This window comes from Lycorma delicatula, chromosome 3, assembly GCF_047948215.1.
Source record: "Lycorma delicatula isolate Av1 chromosome 3, ASM4794821v1, whole genome shotgun sequence".
NCBI classification, from domain to species: Eukaryota; Metazoa; Arthropoda; class Insecta; order Hemiptera; family Fulgoridae; genus Lycorma; species Lycorma delicatula.
The window spans coordinates 4,000,126-4,027,656 of record NC_134457.1 but is presented as its reverse complement, the minus strand read 5'-3'; the positions used below and the strand labels follow the sequence as shown (position 1 = coordinate 4,027,656).

Below are 27,531 nucleotides of genomic sequence, written 5' to 3'. Positions count from 1 at the left end.
GTTATATGAGGGTCATTTATAACCAGAATTTTGCCCGACTGAGGAAGAACAATGAATGTGGTGGGGTGCTACAGATAATTAGTTGGATAAGTGTGGGCAGTAACCGACCTATCCAGTCATACCTATCACATTCCCACATCAGCAACATTTTTTCTAAATAAAAGGTACCATTGTCTTTTGTGCAACAATTATAATCCAATTTCTCACCAATGAGGGTTTTCAATCCTTTGAAATTTTGACTCGATTCCAGCACAGTTCAAATATGCTACCCTGTCAAAAACTCAAGTGTTTGATTGGGCCAAAAGATTTTAAAATGACCACGAAGCAGTGGAGAACGAAAATCATGAATGTTGTCCACAGACCAGCATCAATGAAGACAACATTCAGGCTGTTTGTAATCTTGTGGAAGGTGACTGCAGCATAAACATCACTGAAATTGCATCAGAAGCAGGCATAAGTGTCAGGTATTCAATGTTGTCAGACACTCTTGGGCACAACAAAGTATCAGCAAGGTGGGTTACAGGCCTTCCCACCTAGACACAGAGAAGAAATGTCTCGAAAAACATCTGTCAGTGTTTCAGAAACACTTGAGGCAGAAGGAGAGGAAATTTTGGACTGTAATGTGATCCGTGTCGAAACGCAGGTCCACCACTACACCCTAGAAAGCAAGAGAACAAGTATGAAGAAGAGGAAAAGTAGGGAGGGACCACCAATCAAGGCAAAAGAAACACTTGTCAGCTGGAAAAGTTCTGGCAACTGTGTTTTGGGACTCAAAATGTGTGCTGCTGATTGATTTCTGGCATGAACGAAGAACAATAAATCCGACATACTAGTTCCAGTTGGTAAATGACATCAGGCTCCTTATCACAACAAATGACACCAACAACTTATTTGCAATGTCCTCCATATCCACGACAACACACAGCTGCATCCACAAGCTCAGACTTGCAATACTCAGTAAAATTCATTGGACATCTCTTGAACACCCACTATACAGTCCAAAATAGTCTCTTTGTAATTTCCACTGTTTGGTTTGCTGAAAGAAGCTTTAGAAGGGGAAAGATTTGAAGAAGATGCCGCAGTCAAGCATTACGTGCACAATTGATGATTGGGACAGCTAGCTTGTTTTTTTGATTAGGAGATCAGGAAGCTACCTGTGAGAATCTTCTCTCAGTATATTGAGCGGCTAATTCATCACACCATATGTGCCTGATCATCAAATAAATGAAGAAAAGTTTACATTATTAGATGTTTTATTTTAATATTTAGATCATTGTTTTAATATTATTATTTAATTTTAAACACACTATACAATAATTTAATTTGAATGTTGACTCGTTAAAGATTACATTTTAACTAACTAGACAATATATTCTTAATATAAAGAATAACAATTAAGAAGAAGAAGAAGCAATCTAAGTATAACAAACCACTTAGATAAAAAGAAATAATCCACATGATTCCATAATTGAACACTACCTATCCAGTGAAGAAAAAATATTTTTGTTAAACCAAACTACATAGAAAAATACGGCAATTTATTTTTAATTGTATCTAATATCAATAAAGCTATGTAAACAAATTCTGGTTTATATTTGAATGGGCCTCATAGTAATGAGACCACTACAACTCCAAAAAGTGACAGCAACTGTCAATATTTTATTTATGTTATTACCAAATGCATAAATTTTATAAATGGCTGTGCTATTAAACCAGAATATTTTATACTTCCATATACACAATCATTTAAAGATTTACTACTCTGTTTTTGTAACATTATGAAATTATTTCATACAGAATCCATTGTAATTTATGCTGTAGTATGATTTTATACATAAAAAAATTAAACTGACTTAAACGTGGAATTTTATGGATAGAATGCATTGAAAAAGCCATATTTTTTAGAAATACATATTTATGCTTGAAAGTAAAAATAAAGATAGAGAAAGAACAAAAAAAAACTGTAAAGCTATGTCAGTTATATAAGAATTGAAATAAATACAAAATTTAAGAGCAGAGAGTATAAAAGGAAAATAACTGCAATGATAGTAAATTTAAAAAATTACACTAATGATTATACTTCAAACAGAGTAATAATGGAAAGAGAAGACATTAATGGCCTTGCTGTTCTGTTAAACGATAATTAATATTCTAAAAATGAAAACAACTAGACTGTAATCTAAAAAATTAGAATGTTTGATTTACTTCATGAAGTAAATTTCATTATATGGTAATATTATCAATTACATGTAAATGTTATCGACAAGAAAGTTTTTAAGTTTTTCTCTGCAGTTTTTACTTTTGATAACTTGTAGCATATTTATTTTCTATATTTTAACAAGATGAATGTTGTTCCCAATCATGAAATACACAACGGAAATCCATTCATTTATCGACCTGCTATTGTGACATAAATTGCTGCAATGATTTAATCCTACACTGCAGCACATGTAGTAATAATTTTCTAGAATAAAATGGGGAAAGCAAGTCGGTGAGACATATTATATTCTAATATTCAAAACACTTCAAATTTACGCATAAATATTATTGGATAGAATAACATTGCTTAATACACTGGCATAACCTAAGAGTACGATAATAAATAAATAAATATGTTAAAAATTTTTCTTATTTACCAACACAATTAAAATGTTAACTTATATTTTTAGTTTTTTATTATTTTGAAAAAATAAAATAAATAAATTCATGAGCTTTATATGTACATATTTTATTATATATTAAATTTTATTTTATTTCCATACTTACATTACATATTTATTTTATATACATATTTTATTTTATTATAAATATATATATATATATATATAATACATGAGGTGTGCTGAAAAAGTAACGAGAATTTTTGTTTTTTTTTTGGAAAAAATTTTAATTATTCATCTACATCAATGTTACCCCCTTCAAAATAGTCCCCATTAGATATTATACACTTATGCCAGCGCTTTTTCCAATCCCCAAAACACTTTTGGAATAGTGTTTAGCTCTTTCAACTAACTTGGTTTTAATCTCATCTATGCTTGTAAAATGATGGCCCTTTAAGGTTCTCTTTATTTTTGGGAATAGAAAAAGTCACGTGTGGCCATGTCTGGTGAATGTGGTAGCTAAGGTATCATTACAGTGTTGTTTTTGGCTAAAAATTGACAAACAAGCAATGAAGTGTGAGGAGGTGCATTATCGCTGTAAAAAATCCATGATTGTTTTGCCACAAATCCAACCATTTTTTCAGATTGCTTCACGCAAACTTGATGAAATGAAACTTTGGTTCACCATTTTGAACCAGAGTCCAAAAGACAAATCATGGAATGGAAGCACACCAGCTCACCTGTCCGAAACAAATTCAGAACACAAGCATCAAAAGGAAAAGTCATGTTGACCGTCTTTTGGGATGCCCAAGGTGTCATCTTTTATGATTATTTGGAAAATCAGCGTACAATAAACAGTGTCTACTAGTCAAGACATGCTAATGAAAAAAGTAAAGGCAACAATAACAGAAAAATGTTGTGGATCTCAAAGAAAAGGTGTGATATTACTACACGATAATGCTCGCCCTCATCTCACAACATTTAGATGACCCAAGAAACCATTGGAAAAATGGGTTGAGAGATACTGCCACAATTCAGATTTGGCTCCGACAGATTTTCATTTGTTTGATCCAATCAAGGTGGCATTAGTGGAAACAAGTTCAGCAACAAGGAGGTCAAAGAATTTATGAGAAAGTGGCTCAAACAACAAGACAAAGACTTCTTTGCATCAGATATAAAAAAACTAGTTCATTGTTGGGACAAGTGTATTAATATTGGTGGGGATTAAGTTGAGAAATAGTAAAAGTCTCATTCTGTAAAAATACAGTTTTTTTTTTCTATATCAAAATTTGTCTCTTTAATGTCCCTTGTACATATATAATATATATATATATATATATATATATATATATATATATATATATATATACATATATATATATATATATATATATATATTGTGTATGTAATACAACTTCATCCATCTAATATATATATATCCAAAGCAAAAGTACAACACAATTTTCCACCACAGAACAGAATTCAACAATGCCTCTTACCTTATGCTTATTGTTTTTTCATCTAATAGCACTTTCGAGGGTTTCCCTCATCATCAGTTAATAAAAATTTTGTTTTATAAATTACACTCCAACTCCAAACATAGAATTGTCAACATAACATAAAAATGTGTAGTCAAAAATAAAATATTCCATGTGCCAGTCACACATACAGTACTGTACCAAGATTATTTAAATTTTTTAACAATTATATGAATGCGCTATTATCTATGGCAGTCCTGATAAAAAAGTCATTACCAAACTCTGTCTGTACATTAACCAAGCTAAACTTTTGTCTACACTTGTATATATAATATTTTTTTTAAATATTTAATTTTTTATTATCATCACATTCTTTTACAATTTCTAATACTTTTGAATTTGTATCCAAATAAGAGATTGAATATTTATAAATACTAAACGGTATATGTTGGTGGCCACAGGAAATATTTTATTTTTGACTACATATTTTTACATTATGTTGACAATTTTATGTTTTGAGTTTCATGTGTAATTTTTAAAACTAATTTTTTTTTTTAAATGACAATGAGGGAAAATCTTGAAAGCACTATTAAATGAAAAAACAAAACAATAAGCATAAGAAAAAAACCATTGTTGGATTCTGTACTGTTGGTGAAAAATTGTGTTATAGTTTTGTCTTGGACATAATTAGTATACAGATATGAATATGGACAGATACAATAATAAAAAAAGAATTGACTTTGCTAAGTTAATATGTATATATATTATATATCAATTATATAAATATCAATTTCAGAAAAGAAATATATAAATAAAGGTCTTTAAGTTTTAGCATTCATTAAATATGATAATTATGTATTAAACATTTCTTCCATTATTAACATATTAATGATAAACTTAACTTTCTTTTTATTTATCACAAACAAAAGTAACTACTATATCAATAAAATGAAACACTCATCACTCATCATTTATCTTTAAAATGAAAACGGTCATCATCATCCACTTCATCAAAATCAGATTCATTATTAGTAATATCTCATATTTGATTGTCAAAATGATTCTAGGTTACCATAACAAAAACAAAGAAGAAATTTGAGATCAAAATACAGGAAATCAAGAACTAAATGCAACAAACTACCACTAGACTCGTGCAGATAATAGCCTTAAATATTTCATATTATTATTAACAACAATAAAGTTTAAAATTGTTACACAAATTTCAAAAACAAGCATTAGTCACTACAGCAGCTGTACATATATAAGCGCACCAGTAAGCAGAAGTTACAATTATAAACATACAATTGAACGGAGTAAAGCAATAATTATTTTACAATTAAAAGGTACACACATTGATAATCTTCTCTAGGTTTATAGGTATATTCAACTGCTTCACTTCGGGCAGAATCACTTTTTCGTTCTAATTGCATTTTAACAGAGACCTTTTCATTAATGTCTATGCTTCTATATTTAGGTGTCCTGAAAAAAAAAAAGAAATTCATAATAATTCAAGGAAGAGTTAGAATTTATACTACAATTTTTATCTCAAATTTGTTGTAAATATTAAAATTGTACAGCTAGTTTGTTTTTTATTACACATAATTGTGTAAAATAACAATTGCTATTATTTATAAGTACCAATAACAATGAATTCACAATGAAGCTTTTCCTTTCACTAGCTCACTTTTTCTCTCCTCCTTTTTGAATAGACAAAAATATATATAGCTATCCTGTCTACAGCAAGAGAGTTTTAATTTTATTTGACTTTTAATTTTTTCTAAAAATCTGTTAAATTATTACCCCTCTAATTTTTGGTAGTTCTCCTTTCCACTGACTTTTGAAATATCACCTGATCTTGCAGGTGAATGTTCTCACCTGAATTGCATAATGTTATTATATCAGAAAGGAAATTAGATTCATTTTCATTTACATATCCAAACTTTTCTGGCAAGAACTTTCTTGTCTCTAGACTTGAGACAAAAGAGTCTTAAAAATTTACTTGAATTTATTTGACTGAAAAATTTATTCTGAAAACGTTACAAATATTTTTTATTTCTCTTATACTACTTTATATAATCTCTACATGAATTTAGACATTTATCATAGCGATACACCAGCTTCAATATACCCTCGTTGTATTCTTCTGCAACCAGCCCATTTAGCCACTGATTAACAGCATTTTTAATTTTTGTGAATTGCAAATCGCTTATCGCTCAAAAATTCTTTCAATTTCCAAAAAAATAGTAATCAGAAGGAGCTAACTCCAGACTACATGGTGGATGATCATACATAAATTTCCCATCCAAATGTTTTCAGTAAATCACATGTCGGACCCGCAACATGTGGACGTGCATTATCATGCAGCAGGATGATGCCATCGGTCAGCCGCCCATGTCACTGATTTTGAATGGTGCACCATAACTTACATAGAGTTTTGCAGTAGGCTTCTGTTGTTATAGTCGTTCCATGCGGCATGAAATCAAATCAGCAGTATGCCAAACCGATCCCAAAAGACTGTGACAATCAGTTTGTGTCCAAGTGGCTGTGGCTTGACCTATGTTTGTCTGGATGGTGATTGAGGATGATACCATTCACTTGACTGCTGTTTTCTCTCTGGCGTGTAATACAAAATCCATGTTTCATAGCCGGTAAAAACCGAAGTAAGGAACTCATAACCCTTTTTCTGTGAAGCGCATCAAAAGTTCAAAAGCAGATCACATTTGGATTTTTTTGTTACGTTCCATTAAGACATGTGGCACCCGATGTGCACAAACCTATCTGAAGCCTAAATGGTCATGAACAATGTGACCGATAACAACTCTTGAAACATCAGAAAAAAGAAGGGCCGAGTCCGAAATCATTGAGCAACAATCTTTTCTGATTTCATCAGCGACGCGTTTCAACAAGTCCTCAGTGATTATCGAGGGTCTCCCCAAACGTTTTTCATCGTGCACTTTCTAAGTCTTTCACCCCATTTTCGGACATTTTCTTTCATTCATTACATTATCACTGTACACAGCAACCAACTGCCTATGAATTTCAGCCGGCTTAATGTTTATATGGTTTAAAAAACAAATGACTCCACGTATTTCACAGTAGGCGGTAACATCGATTTTCCTATATAACGTAATAACTCATACGTAATCAAAGATACTACAACGCGACAACTTACAGACAACAATGCAGTGTGTACATTACTAGTGTGGCCATGAAATACACAGGTTTGCCAACCTTAAGGAGAGAAATTTTCCAGCAGTCTTTACTTTAGCGATATCCCTTTTAAATATGACAACAACAGTATTGAACGGCAGTAACGATCAATAAATTAAGATTACCTTATAAATTTAAATAAATAGTTAAAGTAACATGTGAAAAATAAATACTGAAGTTAAATTGGAAAACAAGATTATGCTCCAAAAAGATGTTACTTAAAATTTGAATCTACGGCCATTTCAATTGTTAAACAATCATTAGTAGAGATTACAATAAAGTGTGCATAAAAAAATAATGATAAACAACATTAACTGATCATCAAAAGGCGGGAATTCCCCTACAGGGATCAGGATGACAATTAAAAAATTCCTATAAAACAAAATAAGACAAGTATTTTTTTGGAATTTTAGAAAAATAAAAACCAAATAAGTGTCATCATTCGAAGTAATCCCAAGAGAAAGGATAAAATTATAAATGAAACCAATTTATACTGTCCAGCACAACTTAAAGAATACCTCTTTTATAAGTTGTAGGTAATAAATTTCCATAACACAAGTCAAATTACAGATAAATTAACAGAAATCAGAATAGAGCTGAACAATATGAATTTGATATATTTAACAATGTAACAATAATAATAAATAAAAAGAAAGTTACGACCGTTTCCAATATTCACTCTTTAAAATCATTTGATGTGGCAACTGGTCTTTAACATAGATGCATTTTTTTTCGCATAATACATTTTTTTTTAGCCAAACTTTAGATAATTCTTTTACAAATCTTTTATAATCCTAATTCGCATTCTTTTTATTTCACTAATTTTATGTCTTCCTCCACACACATCTTTGACTTCTTTTTATTCCCAGAATACAGAGAATAAGAAGTAAAAAGGTAGACGGTGTAAATAAGGAGATAACTTAATCGGTATTTAAAGGAAAATGATATCAGACTATTCTAAAAATAGATTAAAAATACTACCGGCAAACAATAGCAAACTGGTGGTGAACGTCTGAAGATCTAAAGGTGCAATAGTCCCGCCATAATTCGTCACCATTTTCATCACACTCACTCAGTACTACATCTATATTATCTGTTAAAAAGTACATTTAAACACAAATAAAAATTCTTAATTCTTTTTATATAACAGTAAAAATAATTAATTATAAGTATTAAATTATTTTAATTAATTTCCTTTGGCTGTGTTACAAAGCCGAAACATTTTAGTGAAGAAAAGATACATGATAATAGAATAATAATGAGTCCTGTGGAAGACAGTTAAGTGCACACCTTATAACCTAAGGTAGTTTAAAATTTAATTAAAAAACTCAACTTTATCATTCAATCTATGTAATAAATGAATTTAAAAAAAAAATATTGTGAATATTAGTGTAGTATAATATAATTTGAATGAGTCTGATTTAGCCGAGTAACAATAATTAATAAATAAAAAGAAACTATGATCATTTAACAACAGTTCCCCTCCTCACATTAATCATGACATTCCTACAATCAAATCATTTGATACAGAAACTGGTTTTTAATATAGTTTGTATTTTTTTATTTATTTTTTTTGGCTACTTCAGATAAACTAGACTTTATTTAACTTTTACTGGTGAAATACAGATTTAATAGACTCATTCCTGCAGATCATTCAAGTTAAACAACCTTATGCACTGTACTTTGTTTGGCACTTATTAAGGGTTAATCTTTGTAGTAATCAAAAACAGAAATACTACCACGAGAAAATACTAATGGTAAATTATCTGTTATTTACAAGGATGAAAGTGTAGATGATCTAAAGTGTTAACCTACAGAATTTGTATGTTCATAATCACAAAAGAATGAATAAATTTAAGTTTAAGGACATATGTTCTTGAATATTAAGTGCACCATGCAAATATACTGTTTCCTAGATAATTAGGCAAACTACTACAATAGGCAACTATAAACATTAATTATTTTGGATAAAATTTGGGTACTTTAAATAATTTGTTTACAAACAACAGATTTTTCTTTCTACATCAAATAGTTCTGACTGAGAATTGCACAGGTGAACAGCATGTATTTGTGATTACAGCAATGAACAAAGAGTGTGATAGTTTTATTGTTGCTGAAAAGCTGTTTTGACACCACTTTAATATCCCTTAGAATGGCATGTTAGTCTCAGTCCATGCCATTAAGGTTTAGATGCAAAATTTTGAACAAACTGGTATAGCACTGAAGAAGAAGTCCCCTGATAATCAATAGAATACTATAATCAAAAGAATACATATACAGTGGATTCTGGTTAATAGGACCACTGGTTATTCAGAGCAGCCGTTTAATTGGGGGGTTAACTGAGGCAGCCATTTAATTGGGTGTTTAAAATTATGCCGGTTTAACGGTCCAAAAAGCTGCTTATAAGGCCCACTACCTCATTCATTTCTTTCTTTTTCTTCTAAAATATCAGTTTTATTGGTAATTTGGAGCATCAAAAACTACAATAGCTCAGATTTTACAGTAGATTTTTACAACTGCGAAGAAACTCTTTGCAGTGAATGATCTAACAAACGTGAAGGAGAAGGAACTTCTCAAAAAAGAAAATGTGAAGGAAAAAATTCACTCGTTGAGAAAGCTTTAAATGAATGGTTTTCTACCATTACTAGTCGAGGAGTAAGTGTCAATCGTCCGATGCTAAAACAAAAAGCAGAACAGCTTGCAAAATAATCGGGACACAGTCCCAATTTCAAAGCAACAGATAGTTGGTTGTCACATTGGAAATGGAGACTTAAAATAAAATTAAAAAAAGTTCACGGTGAAAAGGCAAGCGTCAATACTGACAGAGCCAAATCATGGAAAAGTTCTAAACTTACTGAAATAATGAAGAAATATTCACCTGATGACATCTACAATACAGACAAAACGCCTGTTTTATCATGCTACACCGGACTGGTCTCTCTGTTACAAACACATCGCATTATCTGGCTCAAAAAACCAATGGATCGAATTACTGTGCTTTGTTGCACGAATATGTCTGGCAGTGACAAATTAAAACTTCTTGTTATCGGTAAAGCAGGTAAACCACGATGTTTTAAGTGGTTTAGAATGGAGAGGTTTTATGCACTGCTACTTTAATGAAAAAGCCTGGATGACGAGTCTAATTTTTTGTGATCGGCTGAGTGCTTGGGACAACGAGTTACAGAAAACAATCAAGAATGATTTGCCTGTTTATTGATAACTGTGCCGCTCATCCTAATGTAGATCTACAAAATACTGAAATTGAGTTTCTGCCATCAAACACAAGTTTCAAATTCAACTGCTTGAATGGAAATATAAAAAATTAAAAATACATTCAACATAGTATAATAATATGTTATATATTAAAAGAAATTGTAGGAAATACATCGACTTCTTCGGCTATGGCTAAAGACGTAGCTAAAGATTCCTTAGCCACAGCTAAAGATGACTTCCTAGGCTATGGTTAAAGTGCACGTATAAATTTAATGCAGGCAATTCAGTTTGTAGCCCATACTTGTGATGAAGTGAAAAGTAGCACTATTAGAAATTGCTTTGCCAAAAGTGGTTTAGAAGTCAATGCCGACAATGATACTGAAACAATTGATGCTGATGACAATGATTACGTTTTTTGCAGCACCAGGTTTCAAAATTTTGAAGAGTTTTCAAATATAGATGAAAAAATACAATGTTATGATGAGAATGAAACCGGTGATGAAGAAATAATTAAAAACATTACTGGCACTCACAAACTGGAAAGATTCATTGATGGACTTTAGCAACATTTTATACAAGAAGGCACTAAAGGAAGCCCACTAGAACTACAAGTCTGTGCGAAATTAGTAGAACGCCAAATATTAAAAGGGAGACGACAAAGTTTTTTTTCAAAAGTTTTAAAGTTTTTTCAAAAAGTTTAAACAAGTAAGAGACATTAAAGTATTTTTTTATTTTACTGATCATAAATAGCAATCATTACTGTATTTTTTACCTCAATTTTGTTTATCAATCGTTTTGTTTTATTTATTTTGTTTTTTTTAATTATGTAAGATTGCAAAGACAATTCAGTAATGCATTGTACCAGAGCACCAGTTCTTTTTATATGTAATAGGCCTGTTTTTATATGTAGCTATATAATGTAAAAGGAGAGTAAATAATGTATTGTATTTTATTAGACACGTATTGTACAGCAGAGCGCTTAATTTTTATTATGTTGTAATTTGTAATTTATAATATTTATTGTTCATTTAATCTTAATATTAGAAATAAAATTCAGAATAGTAAATCGCTAGATTGAGTTTAATAATTAGAATACACCCGTATACCCTATTTGTGCATAGCTCCTCATTTTTCGTTAATATTACTTAATAGGGCTAGCCATTAATAGGGTCATTTAGCCCTGGTCCACAAGTGGTTCGATTATCCGGAATCTACTGTATATAATTGTTTTAATACTCAAGTAATTCAGTAACATTTTGTTCACTGCGCTAGTAAAATTTAATATTATACAAAATATAACCCACCAAAACACAGTAAGTTTAACTTATCTAATTATGGTGTTTTGACGGTTTACATTTCATATAATGTAAATACATGCGTGCACATGCGCACACACGCAAGCACGCACCTAAAAATGCTGCATTAGTATTACTCCTAAACAGTCTGTCTTTCATGACTGATTCAGTGGCTTGTCAAATACCAGTGTTCAAAGGATTCTTCATAATAATTTAAAGACACATACTGATAAAGTTCAAGTAGCAAAGTTATGAAACAACATCCTTTGAATCATCGTATGATTTTTGCTGTAAATAGAATTTTTTGTTATTCACAATATATTTATAGCATAACGAATGAAATTTCCACTTAAATTGCTAAATGAATAAATTAAACTTCTGACAATAAACAACTGAGATGCATCAAGAATCACAGCACAATACCAAAATTACCATAATGTATGCAGCATTCCCTGACATTACTTTGAGGACAATGATGTAAATTTTATTACCGTCAAAACAAAGAAACCTTTGCTATTTGATCCAAACACATGGTTTCAATAAGCTGGTGATGCAGCAAGGAAATCAATGAATGTAACTGACTGATTATCCAGACAAAAGTAATATTCTTTGGCCTATGAGATCATCCTACCTGATAGCACGTGATTTTTTCTCATAGGGCTATTTGAAGGTAAGAAGCGTAAGGTATTTGGTAGTTCAGTCTCAAAATAGACTGAAGAACGTGAAAAAAAATTTGTAACTGACTTACCACAATTTTCTGAAGGTATATTTTTACATCTTGATGGAAAATACAACTCGATTCAAAGAGAGTGATAATTGAAAAGATGGCCACCTGCAGAATGTAGCATATGGAACTTAGAATATTTTGAAGTATAGTTAATGCTAAAATAAATTGTGAATTTGTAAAAAAAAGTTTTTTTTAATGTAAAAGTAAAAAAATTAATAAATTTTTAAAATCGCTTATTTTATTGACTCACACATTACATTAAATGACAATCAGGCCAGAACAACAGTAAATAAAATGGACTTCTCCAGATATTGCTACTTTTTAGAAGAAAAGATAAAGTTACAAACCCTAATAATGATATATCAGGTAAAAGCAATTAGTTTTACAGCAAAAAAGCTTAGTATTCAAAACAGCTTAGATACTCAAAAGTAGATGAATATATATTTTTTAATTTAGTAATAAAGAGTTATTACTAATTAAATAAAACGTGTAAAGTTTATATAAATTTTATTAAACATTTACATACCTTTCCCTACTTTTTCAACTAAAAGAAATATTTCATCACCACCTTCACAAGAACCAGACACTTTATCGACTCGGCATATCTTTAACTGGCCAGTTATATGACTTTCTGAAAGAAAAAAAAATTGGTATAATTTATTTTGTTTTTCTACAAGATAACACACACACACGTGCATGCACACACATGCATAGGGGCTATTTAAAAATTTATTTCTGACTCTGGTTAAGATAAATGCAAACAGGTGGCTGTATTATTTGAATATTTTCATGTTCAACAATAGCTTATTCTACAACGTACTAACAAAAAAAGCAACCATTTAAAGTGACCTCTTACATAATTAACAATGACAGAAACAGAAAATTTTGGAATTCCTTTATTCACATGTTGAAGCCTGGAAATTATCATAACAATTGTTAACTGAATTTCTTTAAAATTTTTCTAATTTCTTTCAAATAAAGTCTGTTTTTGCAATACTTTATTTACAAAAATTTGTTAAATATTAAATTCTCACTGAAACAATATGATGCAAAAAATGACAATTTTTTATAAAAATAGTCTGCAGTATAAAATAAATTTTTAATTTATTATTCATAATAATTAATATATTGCAGGATGCACTTTAATAAAAAATTCAATGAATGGACCATCAAATACAATAATTAGCATTGTACGACAAAACTCACCAGAAGACAGGCATTTCTTGAGTCTTAGATCATCTTCAGTCTTGATCTTTTTCTTTTTAATTAGAATTTGCATACTGCTACTTCATAAATATCTTGCCGATATAAAAAAATTCATACAGTAGATACTGTATTTTAAATTGTTTTTAAATGTATATATTTTGTAGCATTAAAAAATGAGAAATAACTTCTTTTTTTTGTATCTGACTGCAACATTTTTCATGTCCAAGCACAGGGTTATAATAGTATTATAATCAGATTAGCATCTTAAATCTGAACCGAGGTGGCTTGAATACAGCTATTTGAGTGTCAACTATAATACTGCTACCATGCTGCTGCTGTTACTACTGCTAGCATTACCATTGGTTATGCATGTTAGTAGTATATTGTTAACAGTTGTAAACTGCTCATGCTTCAGTGTAGTATAACTTTATTCTTTGCAACCATGATTTTCTAAAATGAGAGAACGGTCGCAAACCAACTGAATGGTACTATTCAATTGAGAGAATGGTTGCTGTAGCAGAAGCTTTTGTGCATCCTGATCCTTTCAAGAAACGTATCAAATATTGGTGGAAGTATTTCTGAATGTCAGAATTTCAGCAGAGTACTCCACGTGATTTGGTTACAAAATGACATAAAATTGTGTCAGTTTCAAACGCAAAACAAAGTAGGCAACCTCCCATTATGACTGCAGAGGCCAAAGTCAATTCCTCTTATATTTTTAAACTATTATTTGTACAAAAAAAAATTTTCCAGACTTAAAAAAAGGAGATTCTCAATTCAATTTCATTTCTTTTTTATAAATAACCTCATTCTTTACTGACTATCTATTATTCTTTATTCATTTTATAGAGGAAGTTTTCTTGTAAACCTGTCATAGCAGGCTTTTTCCTGATAACTTAAATGGAAATTTTTTTTAAATTAAAAAAAAATCGGGTGGGGCTGTGTGTAGGGGCGCACAGCTGTTGGTTTAACGTGAAATGTTACAGACCTTGGATGAAGTTTCTCTGCGCTACAGACCGACCAACTTATCTGTAGAGTTAAATGGGAGAGCCACCATCATATTTTATTTTAACAAAACTGAAAGTCTCTGATGGAAAATTTTAGTTCCTTCATTTGGCCAACTCTACAGATAAATTGGTCGGTCTATATGTCAGCGAGTCACTTTTAGTGCATTGGATTGAAATAAAAATGAGACATTGACTGCATACTAAATTTAATTTTAACATAAAACAGACACTAAATGATACATGATATTTATTTTGACTAATATTCTATGCCAATTTTGTTCAACATTGGTTTGTGATATGAGAAGAGACATAAGGTACAATATCAACATCAATGTGCCTAGTAAACGTACAATCAATAATGGTGTTGACCAGTGTTGTTGGTTCTGTGGGCACAAGTTGGATTGAGTCAACCACCCGAGCACCAGTTGATTCTGTGTTATTGGATCGGGTGGCAGGCTATTCGGCTTCAGGGGATATCAAAATCCATTTAAGCACGACAGTGTCGGAATTTTATTGGCATCTATTGACTTAACAATAGGTAAACGAAATGCCACTACATTTTCGCCAGGGAATTTACTCTGAAGAAGACGAATATTGCAAGCTTTCCCCTGCTTTAAATTTCTGTCGAAACAAAGTTGATCACAAACACTGCAAGATAGACCAAATGGACTGTTTTCAAATACCATTTTGAAGTGTTTGTCTGATGCACACCAATATCCTGCATCGCACCAATTTGACTGATGTTGATATCCATCAGCCCAGGGACATCTTCGACAGATGTATGGGTGTTATCTTCACTCATTATATCCATTAGTTTGGGTACAGCAACGCAGTAGAGATGCTCAAACTGTCGGCGTCATTCACTGAGTGTGCCATGCCAGCTTTGCAACACTTCCAAAACAGTCTCGCTCGACACCAGACATCGAGATACCTCTGCGTGGCTCATAATCTCCCTTTTCCAATGATATGCATAATTTATATTTCAGGCTGGTTTTTGCACGGGCTGAGGCTGACATATTGAATCTATATACTTTTTTACATGTTTACTTTAATTTTTTACACATAAATATTGTCCAAAATACACTTACCGTTACTTAAATCGATCTATCTTGACAAACTCTAAGCACAAACACACAAATCACTGAACTATCACATCTAAGTCGTGAGCTACACTGAATGGAAATGAACGAGAGAGCCAGTTTTGGCTGATCTGCGCTGTGCTTCCTCCCTGCCAACCCACTCGCCAGTGATGCAAATTCAAAGTTGTATTGGTGAACTGACCATATAAGTTATAAAATGACACCGCATTTATCTCTCCGAGACTAATAGTTAGGGAGTTATTAAGACAGGGCAATATAGACCTTTTCGTTACACTACAAATTTTTGTTCTGGAACCTGTATGTTTCAGTCTAATTTTAAAGACGTTTCATGTCAAAAATAAAATTATTCACGTAGACAATTTGAGGATATTATAATTTTTTGTAACATCTTTACTTTGTATCAATATCATTCTGATAATAAATGTATTTTCACACAGAATTACTAGATTATACTAGATTATTACATAGATTATACTAGATTACTAGATTATTATATTACTAGATTTTCTCACATGTATTTAACACATATTACAGCATTCCAGATTACCTTAGCTCGCACTTAGTCATCAATCCATCAAAATATGCAAAATCAGAAAATTTCAAATAAAAATAAAGAGACAAAAACATCTACATATATTACTTTCACTAAAATAAAAAATTAAATAATGTAATTGATGATGAATACTGCTATTAATGATGGCAACAAAATAAAAATAAAAAGCTATACTGCATAGATAATAATGGAATAAAATATTTATTCTAATTTATTATTATTTTATTTAATTAAATTGTAATTCAACACTGCTCTGGAACTAATAAACAGTCAATTAAAAACACTAATCGTAAAAACATAAACTTATTTCTATATCCCACCTCCCACCAGTCTGCAATTTCCCTGTAAAAACAGTGCCCTATGCCATTTCTAGTTTTCTACACATAAGGCTGACACCAGTGATAACATTAAAAAATGATCTATGGTTGGACTATTATTCTAATTTTTTAAGTCATAAAAATAAAAAAAAAAACACATTTTTGTCCATAGAAATGATAATACAGAAAGAAGACCATAATATGTAAGAAAATTTTCTGTTAAAAATTTAAGCACTTTAGTTAAATTAAATAATAACTAATTACAATCTCTAACTTCTGCATGACAAATAACTTAAAAAAAGGTACTAACTCATGTTTTTTATGCTGTCTGAATATACAGGTTCACACATCGGTATTGGAACATAACAATTATTTTCAAATTTAAGAGCATCAAATCTTAAAACAGCACAATTCATGTCCATTCTTTTAGTTTCTTCTTTGGCTTCTTTTTCCATCTATGAAACAAAATTATTAGAACATAAACACAGAGAAAATATTTTTTTGACATCAGATAGAGACAGTATCTAAAAATGATATACTTATTCTCAACAAAAACTGATTATGCTAATTTTTTCTAAATTACTGTCTTAAAAATTTATTGGTAAAAATGTTACTTATTTTATTGAAATATTTACATATTAAAGTATTACAGAAGAGTTTTTGCAAGACAATAATAAAGCTATTTTAACTTTTATTTCAACCAGTGGTTCATTTGTACAATGACATCACACATAAAAAAAAAACTGCATTCAGTTAGAGGTATAGAATCGATGAATGAAATTTAGAAGAAAAAAACATAAATTTTATTACAGTTATCGACTCCTTTCTTGATATTAACATTTAAAAAAAAGTTTATTTCATTCAAAATTTTTATGTAACATAATTAAAAAAAAAAAGTTCAATTATAAATAATAAGAGCAGATAGGCAGAGTGCATGGTAACACACAGAAGAGGAAATTTCAGAAGGCATATTCAGTAACTATTATGTTCATGATGGATTCAACAGAGTGTCCCAAAAGTCCCGCACCATAGGGATTTTACTAATTTTGCTCTGCTTTGTAGTTGCAGGATTGAAAGCTATCGACTAGTGAAGTGTGGGTAGAGATTATCCTCCTTTGTGGAAGAAAGGATTCTCTCATAGACAAGTTACAGATGAATTTAATGTGAGGCATCCTCAACAAAAGCCAGTGTCGCACACAACGGTAGGAAGACTGCTAGCATAGTTCTACTCTCCAGGTATTGTTCCCAATGCTAAAACATCTGGACATCCGAACACTTCAGAAGTAGTGAAAGGGGTTTTTGTGACGGTATCTGCAAGTCTGAAAAAATCAATTCGTTGAACAAGCTTGGAAGTGGGCACTTCTCAGTCAATAGTACAGAGGATCTTGCAAAAAAAATAAGCAAGTATCATCCATACAAGTTACAAGTGTTACACCACATGTCAGAAGATGATCCTGATCACCATATGAAAATGTCCAATTGGTTTTTGACCCAGTTGGAGGAGAACCCAGAGTTTCTGTCTTAAGTTATGTTCTCTGACGAAGCCAACTTTTATGTAATTGACCATTCTTATTATCCACATAGACAGATAAATGAAGATGAAATGACAATTTCATTGAAATTAAATTTAACATTTTAATAAGACCATAATACAAAAATTCTCTAGATTGTACTGCAAACAATAAATAGATGCACTGACAACATCCAACTTAAGCAACATGACAAAAGAAGAGCACTTAAGTAATACTGCATGTACTATTTTTAACTATTCATGAAACTTAATAGTTTTCAAAGAACTTACTTTCATTAAAATATCTTGTGGAATGTCAAATCTTAATGAATTAGGATAATTTGCTTTTATCACCCTTTTCTTTTTTTCAATTAATTCCTTAATCAAATGCTTCTTTGCGGTGTGAATGATTACTAGATTTTGGAAACTGAAACACCAAAACATTTTAAGGAAAACTTTATTAAAAAATTCAGCTGTTTTATGTATAATCTGTTTACCTGAAGGGAAAAAATGTTTAAATTCATAATCACCATGAAAATGATAATTTTTTTGCAATCATTTTTATATATTATCTATTTCAAAATATCAGAACATTTTTTACTGTTTATAAACAAAAAGGTCACACTGATTATAACTAAAAATACAGGTTATATCACTTTGAAAGCAGGCATGTTATTAAAAACAGTTTTCTTCTGCAGTTTCATAGAGCACAAAATATACTTTCTTTACTTTACACACTTACATACTTTGCTTTTAGATACTTTTCTTTACTTTCTAAATTTAGAGATTTCATAAATTATTTTCAACCGATTAAGATTTAGTTTTAACTAAAAGTCGCTATTTAATTAAATTGCCTGAAGTCTATGTTAAGTCATTTTTTTGTTACAAAACATGATTAAATAATAAATACAGCAAGCTGTCTTTATTTTTATTGATTATTTTTAAAAGTTATTATTAGTTGTTTTCATATATAATACTCTTTAGCTAAGCCCAGACCATTTCAGTGGATATTCATATTTATATAATGTAAATCTAAGATTAAATCCCAGGTTTCCTTTATTTTTTCATCTATAATATACTTTTGCTATCCCGATTTCTGTTTTCTTGTTAGGTATAACGACCTCTCCTCAGTATTTCATTTTAAAATAATACATTCTGTCTAATTTTTTTTAGTACAAAAAAACATAATATTTTTACTACTGTCTTACCATATACTTGTCATAGGATATTTTCTCGTATATTTTTCACCATATCAATCTATCAGAATCAACAGGAAATGAAAATTATGAAAACACATCATAATATTACATATTAAATTATATATTTACAAAAAGCATGCAAAATTGCCTTGTTACTGGTCTGAGTTTAGGCCTGAACTTAATAAAAATTAATAATTAAAAAAATAAAAATTAATAATAAAAATTATATGTTTTCAGTAAAAAATAAAATACATATACCATACGATGTAAACACTAATCAAAAATTATTTTATTCTGTGCATAATTATAGGTGCTGAAAGTCGTTCTTTGTGACGTTACAATCAATTCTTTTTCCTTAAAACTGAAATGTAAAATTAATCAAACCTGAACTTTCTGGCATCAATCAACTTGGCCTGAGATTTCTTGTATGTTGCTTTTAATCCACAGTAGTCTAACGCCTTCTTGATCAAATAAGATAATTATCTGATTATACATACTAATTTTCTGAGGTCACTAGCAATACAGCTGTACTAGTGGCATACTTGAAAACAGAAATACAGAGTAACCCGTGTAAAACAAACTTATCAATCAGCCTTCTATAAAATTTGAATCAACCCCACCTTAAATGGTCTCGTCCACTATCAAACAATCGCATCAATGCAGTAGACTACTAACAACAGCCATAACAAAGTGATTAGAACATTCAGCAGATTGTTAGAGGTTGTTAAGTTTAGTGGATTGTTCAGTAAACTACTTTACATGAGGAATGTGTTTTAATTATCAAATGATACTTCAGTACACGATCAGTGGCTGCAGCGCAAGAATATTTTGGCTGTAAATAGACCAGTTCCTAATAAAACAGATATTAATATTGAGTTAGTGACTAAATTCTTAGAGACGATTGGTTCTATTAATGAAAAGAAACACAAATGACCAACGATAGTGTTGAATGCAGACACAGTCACTGAAATCAATGATTAAATGCCTTGCCAAAATATCAGATACTTATCGGCTGAAATTAATTTGACAAAATCAAATGTTCATCGGGCAGCAAACCAGTTAAGTTTATGTCCACATCAAATTCAAACAGTTCATAAACTAGTTGATCCTTATAAAGAAAGACCAATAAAATACTGTCATTAGTTCCAATACTTTATGCACAAGGGGATTTGTATTACAGATTTGCTATTTTTCTCAAACAAGGAACAGTTTCAATCGTTGGCTATATAAACAGACAAATTAGTATGATTTGGAGTGCTGAAAATCTCCATATGCATCATAAAATATCATTGTACCTAAAAAAGATGAGCATCTGATGTGCGATACAAAAAAAAAATGTTACTCCTTTTTCTTTGAGTGCACCATTAATGCATAATAATATCAACAATATATTATTGCTATTCATTGAACTTTTGGAAAGAATAAGACTGATTCGGTTGGTAAAACATGACAGCAAAACATCCCACTATGCAAATTCAACAACTGGTTTCATTAACAAATTCTTCGGTGATCACATCATTGGTCATGGCTTATGGCCACAGAAATCTCAGATTTGACAGTCATATTCTTTTCTAGGGATTACCTTAAAAGAAAAAGCCTACAGCAACAAATCGCCTACATACTACTATTTTTGCCTACAGCAAAAACAGTGAGTTCAAAAACAAAGATATTTCATTAAAATTTTCCAAATTTATGTTTTACTTCTTATAAACAATAAGAGGCTCCAATCGGAAAATGTACAGAAAAAGCAAAAATACAAACTGATAAAGAAGATATGACTTATTAATACGCATAGAATGAACAATTACACATACCATGCTACATATCCATCATTTGGACCAACAAACACATCATGAGGATCATCTTTCTCCTTCTCATTTGATTTTCCTACAAGCCTATGGACATGTAAACTCTTCTTATCGGCAGTATATAAAGTACAGCGTATGACAGCTGGACCATTGTAATTGCACAGCTATAATAATTTCAAATTATTTTCATACAGATGAAAATATGTAAAAGAACACAAACATATAAAAATAAATTTTATAAATAAAAAATAATATAAAGGTAACAAAAACATAAACAATAAATAAAATAAACAGAAAAAATACAAACTCAAAAATGAAACAAATACTGTTTAAAAATGAAATATATACTCGTATATATACGAGTATAAGGAAAAAATGATGAGCATGTTCACTAAAAATTGTTTCAAGATAAATTCCATTTGTGGCAGAAGAACAGCAATTAGTGTCTAACTTATGAGACACTACTTTGAAGGTGATGTTGACAAATCAGACTAAGATATAATCTGATTGTGTTTAATGTTATATTTTAGGAATTGTCGGGTAGCACGTTGCACATGCAGGGATGTATCAATGAAGTTTTCCTGAAATTTTCATAACCTATTCTACTTGTGAAAATAAAGGAAAAAAGTTTATATAAATATACACCCTAAACTTGTTTGCCTGTAACTTGTTTGCAAGTTACAGATAGTGAACAGTTCTGCCCAAATTTCAGCTATCCCAGTGAAACAATTTTGTACTGAGAATTTTAGGATATAATTAAGGGAAAGAATTAGGATTTCTTATATTTTTTGATCTGAAAAATTAAATAAAATAGGTCCCAGAACCATATCTGCAGTAGTTTTTTGAGAAATATGGGGTAAAAAATCCTGTTTTTTATGTCTGACATACAATAACTTTGTTAACTGGGTAATAAACAAATAAAACTTTTAAACAAAACTTAAGAAAATTTAATTCTCAAAAAAAAGTGTAAGATAAGTTGAATGAAACAGAAAAGTTTGAAAAATCTGAATATTATTTAGAACAGTAACACTTGATCAAAGTGCATTATACATACCGGTTTATAATAATAATGTTCAAAAATGAACCTGCCATTTTCAACGCATTTCTTGGCACGCTTCTATACTGTTTTAGTTACTCTATTTAGTTCTTCAGGGCTCTCTTTAAACTGCTTAACTAACTAGGGAAATTATGATTTAAGCAAGTGGAAATGGCAGAATAGAAGTGGGGAAGGACACCATCGTGATGGAAATATACTTGCATTTTAGCGCTAGAGGAACATCTTCAAGTAGCTTCGGCAATGTTTTTTGAAGAAAGTGCATGTAGACCTCAGCATTTAAGTGGTCAGGTAATGTGAACGGTCCAAACAGCTGATTGTTAAGAAGGCCCCACATACTTTGACGCTAAACCGGTGTTGAAAATTGCCTTCGTACATTTCATGAGGATTTAATGGAGGAATAAATTCTACCAATGTATGCTCACTGGTAAGTTGTTGATGCCATCTTGAGTGAAATTTTCCTCATTGGTAAACAAAACATACTTGCAGAGTTGTCGATTTGTATTCCACAGTTGCAGAACTCCAAGTGAAGCAGACCATCTCCTGGGTGTAAATGTTGAACTGGCTGTTAACATAAGACTAAAACTTGTTTATCCTAAAACTTGTTTAAGTGTTCTCCAAACCAATGAATGAATAATTCCAATCTGCTTAGAAAGACGTCATGTACTGACATGTGGACTGCGCTGAACTGCATCGATAATTTCATCAATAACAGCATTGTATTAGACAGATCATTCGTAGTTGATATGAATACTAGGTAGTGAAACTGTTTCCCAAAGATTGCAAGAAGTCGTGCAAATTGTTTTGGGATCTGGAATCCTGTGATTTGAAAAATAAATTTCTTATTCTATTGCAGCAACTGTAGGGTTACCATTACACACACGCAAAATGAATACCATATCAGTGTAGTCCTATATTGTAAATAAGTATATCATTACTTTAATGGCAAAACCATCACACTGAAACTAAAATTCACGGAAAACCTTCGCTAACAGCACAGTTCACAATACCAGATATACTTAATGTTCCTTACAGAATGATTTAAACACTAATACAGTATTGCACATTGTTGATTAGCTGTTATTTTATTGCCAACGTTGAAACAATAATTTATTGTATTTCTGTCATAAATAAAAAAATTATTATCAAACTAATTTTTATTTTACAATTGTTGTGCAATTTCCAGTTTTTTTTTTTTTTAATTTTTCAACAACAGTTTTTAGTAGCAAATTTTTTTTACAAATTTTTCACCACACCAAGAAAAAGTTTTGGTTTTTTTTTACATTAAATAAATACTTTTCTGACAAATGTAACAATGCACCGTTTCTAAATAAAATTCAAAGATTTTCTAACTTTTCTTAGTTTCATTCAGCTTATGTTACACTACTTTATTAAGAATTAAATTCTCCACAAATTTTGTTTAAAATTTTTACGTGTGTATTACCCATTTAATAAAGTTATTGTATGTCAAACATGAAAAACAGTGTTTTTTACCCCCCCCCCCATTCCTGGTTTTCACCACAGATTTCTCAAAAATTACTGTAGATACAGTTCTGGGACCTATTTTATTGAATTTTTTTCAGGTCAAAAATCATAGAAAATTACTAATTCTATCTCTTAATTAATGTCCTAAAAATTTCAATACGAGCACATTTCACCAGGGTAGCTGAAATCCAAGCAAAATCTTTCACTAGCTTTAACTCCCAAATGAAGCATTTTTGGGCAAATATAAATATATATGATTTTTTTTTCACTATTTTCACGCGTAGAATAAGTTATGAAAGTTCTGGAAGAACTTCGTGATACATCCTGCATAGACAGAAAAAACACTTTCTAACAAAAGAAACTATTCTAGTAGTTTGAGTAGTAGTTCTAGTAGTTCGAGTAGTTCCTTGTAACTATCATTTACCTAGAGAGATCAAAGAGTACACTGGAAAAGTTTCAACGGAGCAATTCAAAAAAAGAAGAAATTAAATATAAAAAATAGGTTGTAAATAATAATTGTATATATACTTCATATGAGCTGTTTATACAAGTACATGCAAATTACAGCAAAAAATTCATTTAAACATAAATTAAAATATATGTCAAAAAATAAATGCAAATGAAAGAAAATAATACAATATTTATAAAAAAGTTTAAAATCATTATGCTTCAACGGATGACTCAAACAATTGTTAGAAGTTGTTACACTGAAATGGCAACATGCAGATCTCAGGAGACTTGAAGAAAAACATATGTACAGTAAAAAACAATTAGAACTATGTTATTTTCGATTCTAGTTAATAAAACTAAAATTAAATAAATGAAATTACATAATTTATAAAATGAATATACATTTTACAAGAACTCTCTTTTATGCAATTATTAATGAAATAAGATGATTTTTGATGGTTTGTAAAAAATGTATTTTTCAATTATGTAAATTATTGCATACATGGCTTTACAGATTTCTTAAGGATTTTATTTTCAAGCGTTCCATGAATACACTGTCAGTCATATGACAGATATCAAAACTTTGCCTTCATCAGAAACACATAAAAGCATATCCCACTCAACACTAGAAACAGCGATTGGGACATATGTTGTTTAAATCATATTAATCAATAGGAAAGGAGGGACAAAAACTTTGTTTATTATAAAATCAAAAAAAAAGAAGTCACAAGGTGTTATGTCGGGACTTATTGGTGGCTGATGTATCAACACCATGTTTACATCAGTTTCACGACCAATCCAACCTCTTGAAAGATGTTCATTCAAATAATTTTCAATCTGTAAGTGCAGAAAGGTGAAGCTCCATTTTGTAAGAGAATGAAATTCTCATACGTTTCTCAACTCTTCCTTGAGGTGAAACATTAGCCGGTCACTTAACATATCGACATAAATTTCTCTAGTTGTTCGTTTGTGAAAAAAGAATGGTCAATATACCTTTTCACAAGAAATAGTACAAAACATATTCACTTAAGTCAAATTGCGCAAATATTCATAAATCACTCACATTCATACATTTCATCTACTGACATTTCCACTAATAAGAAACATAAATTTGTTACAAAAGATTAGGCAGTGACCAGGGAGAAACCACCTTCTTCATCAACATGTTACTGGTCCACAAAAATTTTTACATAAGACTTCTGCATCAGTTAAACTTAGTAGTACTAACTGTAATTTAAAAGATGTCATTCTCAACTTTTCTGCAAAATTTTCCACAAGGTCTTAATTTGTAATTCTAACGTTGTTGATCTAGTTCAATTACACGGGACTATGTTGGTACAGGTGCAAATATGTACAACTTGTTCTTATGACAAAGTACATATTCCAGAATTTTTTTTTTACACAAACAGCCTGTGCTTTCTATTCTTGTCCTGAAAACTTATTCAAACTTTCTGAAAGAAGTCCATATTTATAATACACAAACGGATAAGATTACACTAAGATAGTAAATAAAATTTTAAAATACACATTTTTCTCATTACTACTATTTGTCTTGATTATCACGACTAATCATGAATAAAAAACAACCATTAAATTAAAAAAAAAAAAAAACAACAGCTTATCTAGTAACAATGAATTAATTAAAAAATTAAATATATAACAATCAACAGTGTATTATAAAGAAACATCTCCTTACAAAAAGACTACGTTTCAGTTACCAGCACATTTATTTAAAGTGCAGATGTGACAGTGTAAAATAAAACAATATTTACAATGAACAACATAAAAAAAGTCATACTATTATTATATCCTAGTACCATCACCCCAAATCCCTCTAAAAAAAAAAGAGGAAAATGTTTATTATACAATATAATATACATTAATAAATATTACATTCATGTGTAATAAAATATTCTTAACAAATTTATAATAGACAGCTAGTAATATTCAGTATACATAAAAAAATGTTTTGGTCATAATCAGTAGGTATAATTACATCAATTTTCAAGCAGCCATAAATAAAAATACCAGGAGTTCTAATAACTCTCTTTGATATTATGTACATCTTCAACTAACCACACATCTCAGAAATAGTCGACCTGAGACTGTACAAGACTATACTTCACTTACGCTTATACATACCATTCTCATTCATCCTCTGAAGTAATACCCGACAGTGATTCCCGGAGGCTAAACAGGAAAAATGAAGTGAAAGGTATTATGTAGATCATTTCAAAGTCTATTTTTATACATAACATAATATTTTTATAATTTACTATTATCAGGTTGTCTACATGTTTTCTTATAAAATCCGTTCCTCTTGCAAATCCTATTAATCCTATTTAGCATCTCAGTTATCCCTGGTTTGTGTTTAACTAGTCCAATACTTTAGTACAACACATCTCTTAGGCTACATATCTTAATACATACATTTATTTTATATACAAAACCTTCAACATTTAATTTAAGTTTCATCTTAATCTCTTTTCATACTCTTCAATATTCTTATGATAGACTTTATTTAATCACGCTGTACTTCCATCCTTTTGCTTATAACTTCCATGAATAAATGAAAAAAATTAATAAACTTGCCTAGATTTCTTTCCATTTTTTATTATTAGTTCTCTATCATTAACAAGTCTGATAATACCGTCTACCATAATTTTCCCTTCAGACAGAGTAATCTCTACAGCCATGCTCTTTCTTCTGTATCCTTAACAAACATTACACATCCATTACTTTTTTTCTGTTTTAAAAATTCAATTTCACTATTTGTCATATTCACAAAATACCATGAGATTTCCCATTACAATCACCATACTGTACATACAACTGATTTTTTCACATTTTCTAATTACAAATTTCACAAGCCATTTCACTTGATTAAACATCTAGTGCCAGTCATTTCATTTTGGTATACCCCCTAATCCTACATCCCTAACTATTTGTTTTACATATTCCAAACGTTGCCAGCCTGCACAATTTTTCCCACCTACCTGTCCAATATTAAAGCAATTATTCCAGAATGCCTTAATATATGGCCTATAAAGTCTGTCTCTTCTTTTAACTACATTTTTCCAAATGCTTCTTTCTTCATAAATTTGCTGCAAACCTCTTCATTTGTCACTTTATCCACTCATCTGATTTTTAACATTCTCCTATAGCACCACATTTCAAAAGCTTCTAATCTTTTCTTCACGATCTCCGATCGTCCAAGTATCACTTCTATATAAAGCTACGCTCTAAACATATACTTACAAAAATGTTTTCCTGATGTTTAAATTAATTTTTGATGTAAGCAAATTATATTTTTAACTGA

The 27,531-nt window shown here is 30.4% G+C and overlaps 1 protein-coding gene across 1 annotated transcript in view; it reads right to left on the bottom strand.

Annotated features, from left to right (window-relative positions):
- LOC142321355 (uncharacterized) overlaps nucleotides 1–27,531 on the bottom strand; it is a gene marked incomplete in the record, with an annotated part of 100,278 nt that overhangs the window by 27,093 nt on the left and 45,654 nt on the right. Inside the window, 6 exon segments of the mRNA XM_075359374.1 lie at nucleotides 5,430–5,557; nucleotides 8,270–8,381; nucleotides 13,050–13,154; nucleotides 17,017–17,161; nucleotides 18,508–18,643; nucleotides 21,230–21,387. Of these exon segments, the coding sequence (XP_075215489.1) occupies nucleotides 5,430–5,557; nucleotides 8,270–8,381; nucleotides 13,050–13,154; nucleotides 17,017–17,161; nucleotides 18,508–18,643; nucleotides 21,230–21,387 (784 nt within the window).